Genomic DNA, 15,719 nt, shown 5'->3' on the forward strand with positions numbered 1-15,719 from the left:
GAATCTGCAAGGATGCCCTCCTTCATCCTGAAGACCTTTAGATGAGTCACCTTTCACTGATTGAAACCATAGTTTCTGCAATGAAAACCATTGTACTCCTAGAAACAATGTGATGCCTTGTCTGCTGTGAAGAAAGTCTTAGATGGTACTGAAGAGACAGTATAGTATGAAGATTCAGGATATTTGTGAAGGGAGGGGAAGAGTACTTGAGCTTCATAAATCAAGCAGAGGGTTTGAGTATTGGTTCCTCACCACTCAAAATAACAATAAGTTTTACTTTGGGGATTGATCAAGAGAGCAATATTTGAAATGTAGAAACTTGTCAGAATGTATTGATAGAAATCAGGAATAGTTATAAAGGTAAGCTTTTGTTTATCGTTACTTCCACTAAGAAGAGCAAAGTTATGAGTTTGATACTGTTATTATTTGTGGTGTTCGGTCAGTGTAAATGCCTTGATATAACTGGAATACTGTTCAAATGAATTCCTCTGTTGAGAAAATTAAAAGTCTTTTTTTCCCTTGTGCTAGACATGTAGACGATGAAATATTTTTTCTTCTTTCTCAATTTCACTCAATTAAGGCCTTTTCCTACTGCTGATGTGCATTGTCTAGATTTGCCTGTCTCCATCATCTATACTTTCTAAGAGAGCTGGAATAGAAACATTCAGGTATTCCACAGGCATTGCAGGACTACAGTAAACCTTTTACTGCAATATTTTGTGTGTTCCCTTATCTTTTGTCCATTAGTGTATGTAGGAATAATGACAGCAGTCTTGTTCTCGAGAAGCAGCTTGTGTTGGAAGACATTCTAGTGTTTGGGGAAATAATGTCGGTAGTCTGTGTTGAAGCAGCTGTATGCGCCATTAATCCAAGAACATCAAGCTGTCATCATGCATTCTTGTAAGATTGCACACAAGGAGAACGTGTGACAAAACACAACATTCTCATAGAGTGGAATAAACATCATGGAATTTCTGACGATAATAAATCAGTCAGTTGTTTGTAAAAAAGTGTTTACATTAAAGTCAGCAGTTGTATTCCGTCTAAAATGAATCCGATATTCTGCATTTGAAAATCAGTGTAGCCTTCTGGGTAAGTTCTAAATGTATTTTGTGAAAAAATCTAATGTTTCCCGTTTCAAATCAATCCCTCATTTTCAGCAGAAACATGGGTGTTATGAAGTCCATAATAATTTGTAATACATGTTCCAAATGGAATCCACAAGTTTCCTCAATGTTTGAAATAGCCATTCTCTCACAATTGAGCAATGAGTTGAGCTGAAGACAGCAATGGATGAGCTATCAAGAGTCGTGATCAAAAACTGCTTCCTGTCAAGATTTACTGCTTCAAAGTTATTCTAGATTGTGTGGTGGAGAGGGGGAAGGCCTGTAGGAGTAACTTCACTGCCGAGACACTGTGGTACACATTCATCATTCTTTAAGCTTCTGTCTTCTGGCTGTTTAGTTCTTCACTTCCGTGCCATCATCTTCACTTCCTCCAAATGGAGCATGGCTTACAGAGAGGTTAAAATAGGAGTGCCAAAGTCAATACTTCTTGCACAGGATTGTGACAAACTAGCTGACTAATAGGCAAGAGGTTGTGTTTATTCACTGTTTCTTACTATGTTTGGAATTGAAGGCATGATTGCTGACTAACTGAATCTTTAGTTTCTTTGCCTCTAGCTGGATTTCGGCTGAATTTAGCGTGGCATGTTTATTGTGGAAGCTGTACAAAATGATGAAGCTAGGACTGTTGAAAACATTTTGTTTTTTAGTTTTAAAATATTCTGTAGTTGTCAACCATCTGCTTCAGATAAAGTGCCTGGTCCTTGATCAACACCAAAAGTACATCTGAAGGATTGATCTTTGTATGCATCTCAAGAAAGCCCCAACCTCCAGATTTTTTGCATTGTAATGCATTGTAATGTATTGACCTTGTATATTATCTCCCTTTGCTTCTTCAAGCAGCAGCAGTGAAATACCACAGTATGCTTCTATCTACCCGCCACATCTACCAGTTCATACAAATCATCAATAACAAGCCATTTGTCACCTTTTGTTATGAGCAAGCTGTTCAGCCAAATCCAAACCATTTAATCTGTAAGAAGTTATCAATTCCTGCATCACATGTGGAGTCTGGGTGAAACATGATCTGTGTTGGTCTTGTGAGTTGGTCACATCAGGCTCGTGAATGTCAGGATAACTCACCCAAGTTTCACCAACTCATCGTCTTGATCTGTCAAGTAATTACCAAGACCTGTGCCAGCAACCAACCATCTCTCTCCTTTCATCCATTCCTGAATGTTTACATGTGCTGTCTCCACCGTGCAGTCGGAGGTAAAAACAGACAGGGAAACAAACAATGGCAGACATGCCTGATGGAGGAGGAAAGGGGATCTCACCTCAACTGTTAGGATGTTTTTGAAGAGAATGGCAGGACAATGAGCTTACTGATGTCTTACCTATGTTCAAGGGATGTCCTGGGTGTATATTTGTTCTCTACTAGACGATAAGACATTCAGTGTTTCTGTGCATGTATCAGGGGTTTTGTGTTTGTGTGAGTGCATCTGAAGGATAGAACAAAAGGTCTTGTCAGTATATAATATGCAAACGGGGTATGATCGGACATACTGTATATTTATATTGATAATAATAATCATGTGTTTAAGTTATCACCAACCTTTATCTTTTTGATATATCACAGCTAACAACTTGTCAGGATGTATACATCAAGGTGATCCACCAGATGTGGGGGCTTTCCTTAGTGGCATTTAACAGTGGTATAAGAACTAGTGATGGATTAGTTGCTAAAGAAGGAACTTCACAGAAGCAACTCCATCCAATAAGTACGATGGCAAATACATTGACACATGTGGTTACATTAAGAACTTTTTATTTCCCACAAATATCCTGCTTCTATTACATTACTGCCATAAATCCTGTATAATCATCACACTATAAAATCTTCAGATTTTCAACAGAAGTCCTCTTTACTGTCAACTATCCATAAGCAGTTGTACAGGAAATAGTAGGTTTTTCATTTCCGCTTTTCTTCTGCTGGTGGTGGGTGTGCATCCAGACTGCCCCCATTTGTGAATCCAAAATTCAGCTGGTCACTTGCAAACTTAAAATCCTTTGGTGCCCAAACTTTTGAAATAACTGCTGCAAAAAAAATATTTAATGCTCTTCCATTTTCCAACAGAACAGCTCCATCGATTGATATTTTCAAGTCAAGATTTTTTTGTTTTGACAACTCATCCATTTGAATTTAGTGTACATATGTATGTGTGTTTTCAGCGCTTTGAGCATGCTTTGTAAAGGTTATAAAGGTTTCTATTAATTAATTCCTGGTCTGTCAGTTGCATACCTGTGCCAATGGGTTTCACCAATGTTAACATCTCCCACATTAAGCTGACATGCTGGGATATGACTTCAATACTGTTCAAAGTGGCATTAAATCCAACCCACTCACTCATTCCTGAAAGGATATAGGCTCGTGTGTTTCTCCCATCTGGATGCCATGAATTGTAGGTGAATGTTACATCAGGGGAGTCCTTCCTTTTCTCATACAAAGATCAACATTTCCACAGAGAATGTCAAAATATTGTTCCCTTAATATTGCCCTTCTTAACATACCTTGTGTAGCAGTAACTATAGAATACTCTGTAAATAAGGCTTCAAATACCAAGGTGGAGAGGTTCCCTGTGTGTGGAGATAACTGCAGCCATCAGAGATGGGACTGGTAGTCGATACACAGACTGGAATTTAATCATGGTGGGGTAGGCAGCAGATATCTACAGGTGGTAGAGGGGTATCAGTACAAGACACGTCAGTACAAGACACGTTGCCACCAATCTGTTTGCTTATGGGAGCATTCATCTTGAGGGCTTATGATCCTTTCTGTATCAAAAGTTGAATTGAATCTGATTCTGACTGGGGTTTGAGTTTCAAAACCACTGGTTATACCAAATTGAAATGTTTCCATATTTTCAAAGAATTCCTATTATGGTTAATTTTTTTATCATATTTTCAGTGGATTCCCCTTTAAGCATGGTTTAGAAATCAACACCTTGTGTTTTTATGAAAATGATCTGTCCCTACCTCAATGGATTTGGCTCATCTATCCATCTTTCCCTCGAACTTTAAAAATGCTTGCTTCTTATGCAGTAAAATGCTTGCTTATACATGGATACAATGGGTTAAGATGAGCATGGAAACCATGTCCATAATCCTAACAGAGTTCACTGTACAATACTTTTGTCCGATTGTATGAAGCATGTACTGTCCCATGCTGAGATGTTGCTGGAATATTGCCAGAAAATAGTCTAAAACTGCTATCAATCTCAAAACTCAAAAGCTGTTTGAAATATTTTTATGAATATTGCCAACAAAAAAACAAGGTGCTTTTTTTCTTTGAGAAGTTTCCGAATCCATTATTTTTTCGTTCTTTAGAATGTATCACATCATAAATTCTGATATACATATGTCTACATATACAGATCAAAACTTTAGAAGCATAGTAACATCTCCATGAAACTTTGCAGGTGTATTTGTCATTACCTATTCAAGAAGGTTTTAATCAGTGTTTGTAACTTTTTAGCATGGAGTAAGTGCTTCCTTGGTATTGTAATGAACATGTCACTGACACCTGCTATTGTGTCTCTCGCTTGTTGATAGTACCAGGTGACGCCTACAGGTGTACGATAAGTAGGTTATAACAGGCTGCAGGCGTGACACAATTTGGGTATAACACCACTCAGGAGTGTCACACATACGATATAACAGTATTGTTACATATGACAAACCTATGTTACAAGATTATAACGTCAATACTTTGATGTTGGCAGTAAGCTCTTACTTTCTTCTTTACAGAGCCATTTATCCTTTTTCATTTCTTTTCCAAAGAAATTATCTTAATTCCTGAATTAAAGTTGAAGGGGTTAACACTCCCACTGTTCTTTGCTGTAGGCTATGTAGGTTCAGGTGTTTTATCAAATTTATGGACATTTAATTTCCTTGACAGTGAGAATGTTTCAAGCAGGTGTCTGATGTGAACACCTGTATCTGTTAGTGTGCAGATATTGTGTTGTAGAAGAAACATGTGTTGATAGATTATTCAATTTAGGAACTGATGCAGTAATTCCAGAGGAGGTCATGATTTTATCAATTCAAAATTTCAGTTAAATTGTGTTTACCCCGGTAAATAAATATAGGCGGAGAATGATAAAACAAACAGTGTGTAGGAAACCACGTTTTTCTTGTATGAAGTTGTTGCCGTGGACAGTTGCTGTCGTGATTGTCAACCTTGTTCTCTGATACAGTTTATTGTTGAAACTGACTAATGGCCATTCCGGAATCTAATTTGCCTCTGTTTTTACAACCTGGAGAAATCTGATGGCTTCCTGAAACTTAGCACTCTGTTAAGGGATCGCATAATGTCTCTCACCATGTGTATTGCCAGGAAGCAGAGACAATCGGATCAGACAATGTGGCTCCAATAGTATTTCCTTCATTCTGTTGTTAAAATTCTCCTTCTTTAGAAGAAATGTCACAATACAGTGTTTTTTCTTCATTTGTGCTTCAACATCAGACGTTCCTATTTTTCAAATGTTAATACTTTTTTAATTGTTTTGAAAAATGGTTTAAAGGCATTATTGGGTGTCTTTTGCTTCAGCTTAATTGGCTTAAGCAGCTGAGATATTCATATCATGTTAGGTAGATTATACACCTGGTTGTGTCTGGCAAGTGTCACTGTCTTTGTATGCTTGGAATTAAAGATGTCAAGATGGTAATCATACTTCCTAAAGGGTTGCATCCCTTATACCCATGACAGGATCTGCTGTTCTCTCTGCTTATTATCAATTTTATATTTGCAGCAGTTTTTTCAAAGTGATAACAAGCTTTGACCCGCATCACTTCGATCTTACATCCAACATTAAACTAACATGCTGTGTTGCTCACTCACTCACTCACTCACTCACTCACTCAGGCAGGTGTTTCTAATTTTCTTGACTGCATTTCATGGGAAATTGTTTAAAAGGTTGAAATTGATGTAAGCTTCATACAACAGACAAGGCCTATTGTTCGCATTTGTTTGAAATTAAAAGCACCCGCCGACAGTATGTTTTATGCATAAGGGAGAAAATATTGTGTGTGCTTTTATGCAATAAAAGCTCAAAATGTAATACATTTGCTGACAACATGGCTCTGAATGATTTTAACATTGGATTGTATATTGTATGCATATATTTGGTAAAAACTAAAAAGTGAATGTCAGTCTTATGATCGACTTGTTTTGCAAGTATTTGAAATTTTTGAATATATCCCACTTGTTGATGCGCTTGTTGAAGTTAATGTCATACATGTGTGTCATCCAGCTAGGAGGCTGTTAGGAAGTGTACATGTTACACTTATCACTCGCAGCATAAAAGTGTGATTTCAGCTGCATACAGGAAGTGCAAGTGTTACTTAATACCTCAAATATGAGGGGACACATGAGCCAGACAGTGATAATGTCAGCTTCCACATTTCCATTTCTAACATTTGCTTCCATATGCAATTCCAAATTCCAGCGTAATGACTGGCTTAATTGCAAGAACATTGACATATTTTTTAATTATATCTATATTCTATTAATTATGGGGTTTGAAATATTATATTGATATTCAAGTTCCTTAATTTCAGATTTTCGAAAATTAATGTTGTAATTTGATTAAAACTCACTCAATTTGTATAGCTGCATCACGTTGGGCTCTTCGACCTATATTCAGCTGAGGAACCATCATGTTTCTAACATACAGCTCAAGGTAGCTTTAAACATAACTCACCAACCCAAATTCATATATTCGTAACCAGTCAACACTGTTATTGCTCCCTCCTTTTTAACCTGCAAAACTCTCATCCAAATTGGCACTGCTGATTTCGATCAACCAATATGCCTCCTGTGTCACTTTTGAAAAATAATTGGATGAAAATCTAATAGATAATTCATTTTGGGCCTGGTTTCAGCAGAAGGGAGACCATTTGTCGAGACTGAAGCTCCAAGTTACCTCATTTGTGTGTCATCAGGGATTAGATGGACAATTATGTCCTCATGAAACAAATGACAAACTGCAATTGTGCCTGTCATTGCCCTTTGCTTCATAATTATACAGATGTTTTTACTTTTTCATTGGCACTCCGTATAATTCAGCTGTATCTTAGCCTCAACATGATTTATAACTACTTAAAAATAAGCCCTGTGTTATTTCGTAAGCATGAGTTTGTTGCTGAATCAGCACAATCGAAGTTAGCAGCTGAATTGAGTCCAGTTTAAGGGTTGCTTTAGAAACTGTCTGCTATCCTTCCGTTTGTGGGGTCTGAGTTGTTTGAAAATAAATAACATTTTTTGCCAATCTGTCACTGTAATCACACAAGGGAAAAAGATAACATTTTGACAAAGCACTTTTTTCTCATTAAAGCTTTTGACAACCCAGCTGCCTTTGGACATGAGCCCTGTCAGGTGGAAGGTTCAGAAGCGCTGGAAATGTGCTTCTCAGATCGTGGGTCATGCTATTACACAATAAGACAGGGTGGTTTTATACAAGTGGCAAATGTGATGATTAGGTGGCTGGCTGTTCAATGATTTTACTTCATTAGTTCATTTTTGTAAGAAAGAATCCGATCTGAGCCAGGTTACAATGGCTATAGGTTGGTTCCACAAAGTGATGATTTCATGTGGTTAAGAAAGGTCTTTCAATTATTGGTGAAAACATTTAAAATGAAAGCAACCTCCTGCTCGGAATAACTTTCGATTTAATCAGCCATGTTTCTTAAAAGGTCAGATGAACTATGTTTTTTAAATTTAGTTTTGAAAACAAAAACATTCAATGCCAGTTTGACCCATTTGTCTGACCTAGAGTTGCAAGCTGCTAGAATGGGTGTCTGATGGCCACTGTGTTTACTGAATGTAGATTTTAATATATTTGCTTACCACTTGGATAGAACCTACTTTCATTATACAGGGTAAAAGACATAGTGACAGTCAACAACTATGGCATGATAAATCCTAATCTCTCTTACAGACTCCTGAACATATTTTAGTAAAACAAATACCCTTTTCCACTCTAATCCCATTCTAAGCTCTAGCAGCCTATACTCATCCTATTCTCAGCTTGCCTGGAATTAAAAGACTTGAGGGTTCCTAAATACTTGAAATTTCCCTCATGCAATTATGTATATAAAACTTTATTCATAATTTTATTTCAGGGACTATATGTTTGTCTACATAAATCCCAATAGTCACTCAGTAATAGTAAACATGATATCACTGACTGTAGCAGAACTCACAAACGTCACTCAGTAACAGTCAAACAATATCACTGACTATGGCATGAATCCTTTACTATCAGTTTGAGAGGGAAATATAAGTATCCGCTTAGCATTATTCTTTTCCCCCCATAAAGATGTCTGAAAGAAAGGGTCAATGACAACCTTCTCATGTATGGAGTTCAGAGATGAACAATCCAAGAGGCTCCTTGAGGCGACCGTGGTCTACTGAGCCAGTTGTAATGGGACTTGACAGTCTTGTATTTCTGTTGAGGTCTCCTGTTCTAGGAGACACTTGGTCCTCTGAAGCCCTTGATGTCAGGTCAGGGGTCTCTTGAGGATATCTATCTGCTGTAAATCACGTCTTGTGTCATATCCCGCCCACCTTCATGTCCATTCTGATGTATTTGGGACACCTGGTTGAGGTGATTTGAACATGCTCCAGTCATGTTACAGTCAGGTATGTAATGAATACAGATGGGATGTCCTGAAGAAGAGATGTCGGGGAGAGGCTTGTACATCATACACTTGATGAACCTTTAATATACAAGTTCACATGCCATGAAGCTCACTTGTCTCCACTATGCTTATTCCAGGACAAAGAGGCTCCGAGTCCATCTTAAAGTCTCTGAACCATATTATTTTCACTTCTGCACAGTCTTACAGTGAATCTATAGCTCTGATTGAAGCAAGTTTAGATGTTCCACTGGTTCTGAATCTTCCATCTCGCTGGGGCTCTTTTTCAATATAAATGGACTTGTTTGTTTCTATCAAAATTGTTTTTTTTAGACTAAGTGTAAGTGTAAAGAGTGCTCCAGTACCCTATGTTTGTTGTAAGAGCTGAATCAAATGATGATTGGGTGGTCACAATGGGTGACCCGCCTGATTGAGTGTCATGCTGTACCCAGTGACATCAATCATTCCTCATACTACCAATCACTGGTCTCAAGGCTAGACTTAATTTTTACTGGAGCTGTGATGTAGCTTTGGTCCAATAATAATAAGCTTCATGAAACAACCCACTCACCCACTCACCCACTCACCCACTCACCCACTCACCCACTCACACACCAATGCCTATCATACACTAAACAAGGACCCTGCCTACCAGGACAAGCTCAGGAGGGGTGGGATCAGCCAGTGGTTAAAGTGTGGGCTCATCACAGCTAAGAGCCAGGTTCACTTCTGCACGGGGTACAATATGCAAGCCCATTCCTGCTGTCCTCGTCTGTGATGGCTTGAATATTGATAAAAGTTGGTGAAAAAAAGACCACTCACTCGTGTGAACCTCACCACAAGTTAGTCAGGATCCAGCAAGTCATTTGTCAGTTCATTTTACCATCATCAGCCAGTGGTATGTTTGTACAGATATGGGAGTGAGAGCTTGGTGTGGTCACTTCCTCCCTTCTGGCTACAGACATGGTAGTATTTGTGTTTACAACCCTACCCAGAACAACTTGTCTCCCAGACTATACAGACAAGAAATGTCAGAGGGCAACATGGCAACATTTGTGTTGCTTTGTAAACTGGAGGTTCTCTAGGTCTCTTGGTAGACAATATGATCCTTGACCTTGGGCCATCAGTCTGAATATTTCCCAAGTTGCGCATTATTAGATGGAATTATAACCCCATCATATTACAAAGAATGTAAGACTCCTCTCATATTGGGATTATTACAAATGTCTGGAGGTAAAGAGAAAAACCCTGACAAGTAATCCCGAAAATCAAGATCAGATTATTCTTAAAGGTCAGATGTTGTGTTTAATACTCATGTTATTCAGCATTGTACGTTTATGATTTGAAAGGCGAGACTTTCTTCTGTAACAAGAGACATTAAAACCGGCTTGGAGCTTGTGATGTGGTTTCAATTTTGTGTGCTGATTTCTTGTCAATTTATAATTGAATCAGAAGGAGTTTAGAACTCATCTCATCAAATGTTTTTCATATCCGTTTTTGTTATCCAATTATCTTGTGTCATGTGGCCATGCTAGAATGTGAAGACAAATTATTGTATATCGTGTATCATGTGTAGATTACCCTGATCAGAAGACCTGTCAACATGGCCATGTTGTGTATTAGACATATGACATTATCACCTATTCTTGTCAGTGTCTTCTACAAAAACATCCTTGATTGTGGATGAGTTATCATTTACAAAGTGCTGTTCCAAGGTATGCACCCACTTGCTAAGCACCATCGCCATGCTTGATGGTTTCACAGAAGTGGTAAATGTCTGAGACCTGCATCACTTCTGGTTTTCCTCCCACATCAAGCTGACGTGCCGTGATGTAAATGAAATGCTGTTCAACACAGCATAAACCCAAACTCACTCACTCACTCACTCCACTTGCAAAGACATGTTCATTTTGTATCACCTACTTGTAACACTATCTTTATTCATTGCTAATATGCTTCAAAATTATTTACCAAAATTCTGAAAAAATTGTCAAAGTTCTTTTCTCCTCATTATTTTTAGGGGCTGTCGGGTAGCCTAGTGGTTAAAGCGTTCGCTCGTCACCCCGAATACCCGGGTTCGATTCCCAACATGTGTACAATGTGTGAAGCCCATTTCTGGTGTCCCCCGCCATGATATTGCTGGAATATTGCTAAAAGCGGCGTAAAACCATACTCACTCACTCACTCACTTCATTTTTTGCTTCTTCTATCAGCAGTTGTATGCCATTATGGTATGAGGGGCCATAATGGGGTTAATGATTAGCAAAAATTCTTGACCTGTTGAGGAATTCTTAAGCCAATGTTTGGTCACGGAACTGGGGGGAAATTGTGCATTTTGGCATAATCCATTTTCTGCTTTACTGCTAACTGTAACGGAGGAGGCTGGGGTTGAGTTGAGTTTTACAGACCTTCATCGTCAATTTACAAAAACATCTTTCTGTTATCGGCTGATCATGGTTGCCACTCACAGAGCTCGTGTAGAGAAATAACAAGTTGGCTGATGTAGCAAGCTTCTCAAATTATGGGATGTAAAAGTGTAGATGGCCGACTGAAAAAGGAAAAGAGAACTGTTTTTATTGTTGTCATTCTGTTTGCAGTTCAATGTAAGTTGGCATGTTGTTGGTTGGAGAGATTTCCAGAAGAAATTGTCGGAACCAAACAAGCATGTGTTTGTTGTTGGCAAAAAGTTTATGGTTTTCAATGTTGGGAGTTATTTGATTTCTCATGCACCAAGTAATTGGAAGTCATTTAGAGCTGTTAAATTGGGCACAAAAATGTCAGTGTTTTGTTATCAGGTGACAGTAACAAAATGTTCATGATATATATCTGGATAAAGCTCTCCCACTTTAACTTTTGTTTTGCTTGGGATGGCGATTATTTGTTTTTCACCATTTATCCAATAAACATGACAAAAAAGTCTATCAGGGGAAGTATGCTTGGAAAGGAATATTTTCTACTTGAAAGAATTCTTTGTGTGAATAATGTTTTAGAACTCCATATTAGCCTGTCAAACTGTTATTGGTGATTGGATTTGGAAAATTGATGTTTGGTAGTCCTCAGTTTGCATTTGAGATTCGGCGCCAAAGCAGTTCTATCATGTAATGATGATGCAAAGACAGAGCATAGTAATGTATTTTGACTGGTTTCTCCCATCTCACCCTTTTCCAGAGAAGCTTGGCAAACAAATCATAGCATGCCTTGTCTGTTTTCTCTTCATACCCAGAGCATAGAAAAGTTATCATTCACTGGTATGAAGCCTTGAAAAGGATGTACGTCTTTCGCACCATCAAGCTCAGGGAGCTTTTAATTGGTATTAAATTTCTGTTGAGGTTTTGTTGATTGCTGACACTTATTTTACTTTTCTTTGTTAGTTTAGAATCTTATGTCAGCTTTTTCAAAAGTTTACAACAATCCTGATGATTTATGAATTACTTTTTCTTTGTTGGATGGGGGGTGTACCCTTCTGGTTGGATAAAACCATACTCCCTCACTCTGGTGTCGCCTGCCTTGATATTGCTGTTATAGTGCTAAAAGCGGAATAAAACCATACTCACTCACTCTGGTGTCGCCTGCCGTGATATTGCTGGTATAGTGCTAAAAGCGGAGTAAAACCATACACACTCACTCTGGTGTCGCCTGCTGTGATATTGCTGTTATAGTGCTAAAAGCTGAGTAAAACCATACTCCCTCACTCTGGTGTCGCCTGCCGTGATATTGCTGTTATAGTGCTTAAAGCTGAGTAAAACCATACTCACTCACTCTGGTGTCACCCGCCGTGATATTGCTGTTATAGTGGTAAAAGCGGAGTAAAACCATACTCCCTCACTCTGGTATGCCTAGTATAGTACTAAAAGCGGAGTAAAACCATACTCCCTCACTCTGGTGTCGCCTGCCATGATATTGCTGTTATAGTGCTAAAAGCTGAGTAAAACCATACTCCCTCACTCTGGTGTCGCCTGCCGTGATATTGCTGGTATAGTGCTAAAAGCTGAGTAAAACCATACTCCCTCACTCTGGTGTCGCCTGCCGTGATATTGCTGGTATAGTGGTAAAAGCGGAGTAAAACCATACTCCCTCACTCTGGTGTCGCCTGCCGTGATATTGCTGTTATAGTGGTAAAAGCTGAGTAAAACAATACTCCCTCACTCTGGTGTCGCCTGCCGTGATATTGCTGGTATAGTGGTAAAAGCTGAGTAAAACCATACTCCCTCACTCTGGTGTCGCCTGCCGTGATATTGCTGTTATAGTGCTAAAAGCTGAGTAAAACAATACTCCCTCACTCTGGTGTCGCCTGCCGTGATATTGCTGGTATAGTGGTAAAAGCGGAGTAAAACCATACTCCCTCACTCTGGTGTCGCCTGCCGTGATATTGCTGTTATAGTGCTAAAAGCTGAGTAAAACAATACTCCCTCACTCTGGTGTCGCCTGCCGTGATATTGCTGTTATAGTGCTAAAAGCTGAGTAAAACAATACTCCCTCAGTCTGGTGTCGCCTGCCGTGATATTGCTGTTATAGTGCTAAAAGCAACATGATACCAACACCCACACTATGCCAACTGTCAAGGAAGTAGCTTGTCCGTCACAAGCAGTGGCTACTTATATTGTGATCTGGCTACCAGTAGTTCTGAATTATTCATAAACAGCAGATCCGTTTCAGAAGACAATCAGATTGCGTGAGCTTGTATAATAAGGCTAAAGATACTGCCAACAACATAATGCAAGAATGGTGGAAATCATCCAAAAATCTAATAGAAATGGTTTTTTAATGTAAGTTGTGATTTTTTGCACTCAAGAGAAAATAAGGTTGACGTTGAGCTGAAGGTTTATCACAATAAACATACAAGGTTGTACTGAGAGGCCATTCGCCGATCTTCATACGTTGCATTTAACATGTATATACAGCTGTTACTGTAAATGGTACAACATGCATCGAGCTTTCCGCATGCTCATGACATCATGTGATTTCCGCCTTGTATTTCTGATGATAACACCAAGACATGGCTGTTTTGTTGTCTAAATAGATGGCGATGGGTGTACATGGGATATCATATTGTTACAAATGTCCAACAGCGGGATGTTTATGTAATGCTAGTTGATGTTTTTACAAGAAATCGAGAAATATTTTGGTGGAACATTTTTTGGTTGATTTCATTTCTGTCTCAGATATTTGCATGAAAACGTTGAAATGATGGTTAAATGTTGATGTCATTTGAGGAACTTGTGTTTGTAACATATCATTACTAATCTGAACATTTATCAATATTCACATATTTTTATATTTTTTTCATTGGTAGTCTTTTCCTCAGAGTCCTGCTACAAATAAAGTGATGTATTCCAGTGAAATATTTGTCGCATTTAGTTGATCCATAAATCATTGCTTGAAATAACGAAATGTTCTGGGGATTAATAAACAGCTCAGGGTCTGCGAAGTAAAAACAAGAGCAGAGAAACTGATTTACGAGTAAATATGTGAATGTTTTAGGAGGTATTGTGTGACAAATCATGTGGATATTGTGCTATGTGACCCCTCGTATGGTACTCACTTAAGGAGTTTTCGGGGTTTCTTGTTACGAGTTCTGTCAGAGTGCCCTCCCCTTAATGACAGTTTAACATGAAAATCAATAGCCAACATAATTTCACCCCTGGCTGAATATAAAAATGTGAATTTGTGAAAAAGGTGGAAGGACGAAGAGAAGACTGTTTTCTTGAAGGGAATGTGTTGTCTGTCATTAGTTTGGAAATTTTTTTCCCAATGTCCAGGAATTGTGAATTGCGCTAATTTTGTCTGATTTCCCAGAGCAGTTATTCAAGCATAATAATCAATGTGAAATGTCGTCTTGTCAACACAAAGTGAAATTAATTGCTGTTGGAAGACATTTACAAGAAAATTACTGAAGTTTTTGATTGATTGAAAAACTTCCTTCTGATGTTAGGGGAAAGATTTGAAGCATCAATATCATTTTCTAATTCTCATCACTCCATTTATCTAGTCTTGTCATTACGGTTAAACGTGTTAATAATGTTACATGATATATCTTTCAGATTAACTTTGATGTTTCAAATTGTCAAGTATTCACCCCAGACTAATTGTGTTATTCTCAATTTCAGGAACAGGATATATGGGCTCAGTCTGACCAATGTCACAGACAAAGCAAGTGTAAGTATATATGTGTCAAACAATTTTCACGACATTTGGCTGCCATGGTAAGTCAGCAATTCCTGATTACAGAGTTGCCTCCCTTAGCCATGCCTGAATCTGCATTTCTTTTGTTTACATATCAGATGTGTTCCTTGGTTTGTCATCACCATACCTTTGTCAAAGTGGCATCCATTTACAAACTACATCACTCTGAGCTTTCAACTCACGTTTGGGGGCATGGGTGGCCAAGTCGTCTAAGGCGCCACGATTCGCTGTGCAGAGTTGCCTCCCTTGGGCACGCCAGAAACCTATGATTGTGGGTTCGAATCCCGGTTCGCCCCGATTATGTTTCTAGGTTTGTCAGCACCATACCTGTGCTCGTGGATTTCACCAAAGTGGTAAACGTCTTAGACCTGCATCTTTTCGGGCTTTCTCCACATTAAGCTGACACGCCGTGATGTAACTGGAATACTGTTAAAAGCAGCGTTAAACCCAACTCACTCACTCACTCACTCACTCACTCACTCACTCACAACTCAAGTTTGAGTAAAGTGAGCTTCAAACCCAAATCACTCACTCACTCATTCAAATGTTTCACTGTCTATGAATGTGCAGAAAAAAACAACATTGGAAAACTACTCTAATTTGAGAACTCAAATATTAATCACTTTGAAGATTGGAAGAGGAAGATTGTAGCTCAGTGGGCCCTGGCCTGGGTTCTATTTCCAAATTAGATTCAAGAGCAAATAGGATCATATAAGATCCAATTAAGAAGTGAATCATTGCTCATCCTAAGGTTTGATTGTGCCCCGAGTTGAT

The 15,719-nt window shown here is 38.6% G+C and overlaps 1 protein-coding gene across 5 annotated transcripts in view; it reads left to right on the forward strand.

The window, feature by feature from the left end:
* The window catches only part of LOC139479117 (semaphorin-2A-like), a 322,677-nt gene that overhangs the window by 295,559 nt on the left and 11,399 nt on the right, over positions 1 to 15,719 (forward strand). For all 5 annotated transcript variants that reach the window (XM_071261903.1, XM_071261895.1, XM_071261886.1 and 2 more), the window contains one exon: positions 14,870 to 14,918. In XM_071261903.1, coding sequence (XP_071118004.1) covers positions 14,870 to 14,918 — 49 coding nt within the window. The remainder of the gene's footprint in view (positions 1 to 14,869; positions 14,919 to 15,719) is intronic.

This window comes from Haliotis cracherodii, unplaced genomic scaffold (genome assembly GCF_022045235.1).
Source record: "Haliotis cracherodii isolate W230 unplaced genomic scaffold, xgHalCrac1.p SCAF_1, whole genome shotgun sequence".
Classification (NCBI taxonomy): domain Eukaryota; kingdom Metazoa; phylum Mollusca; class Gastropoda; order Lepetellida; family Haliotidae; genus Haliotis; species Haliotis cracherodii.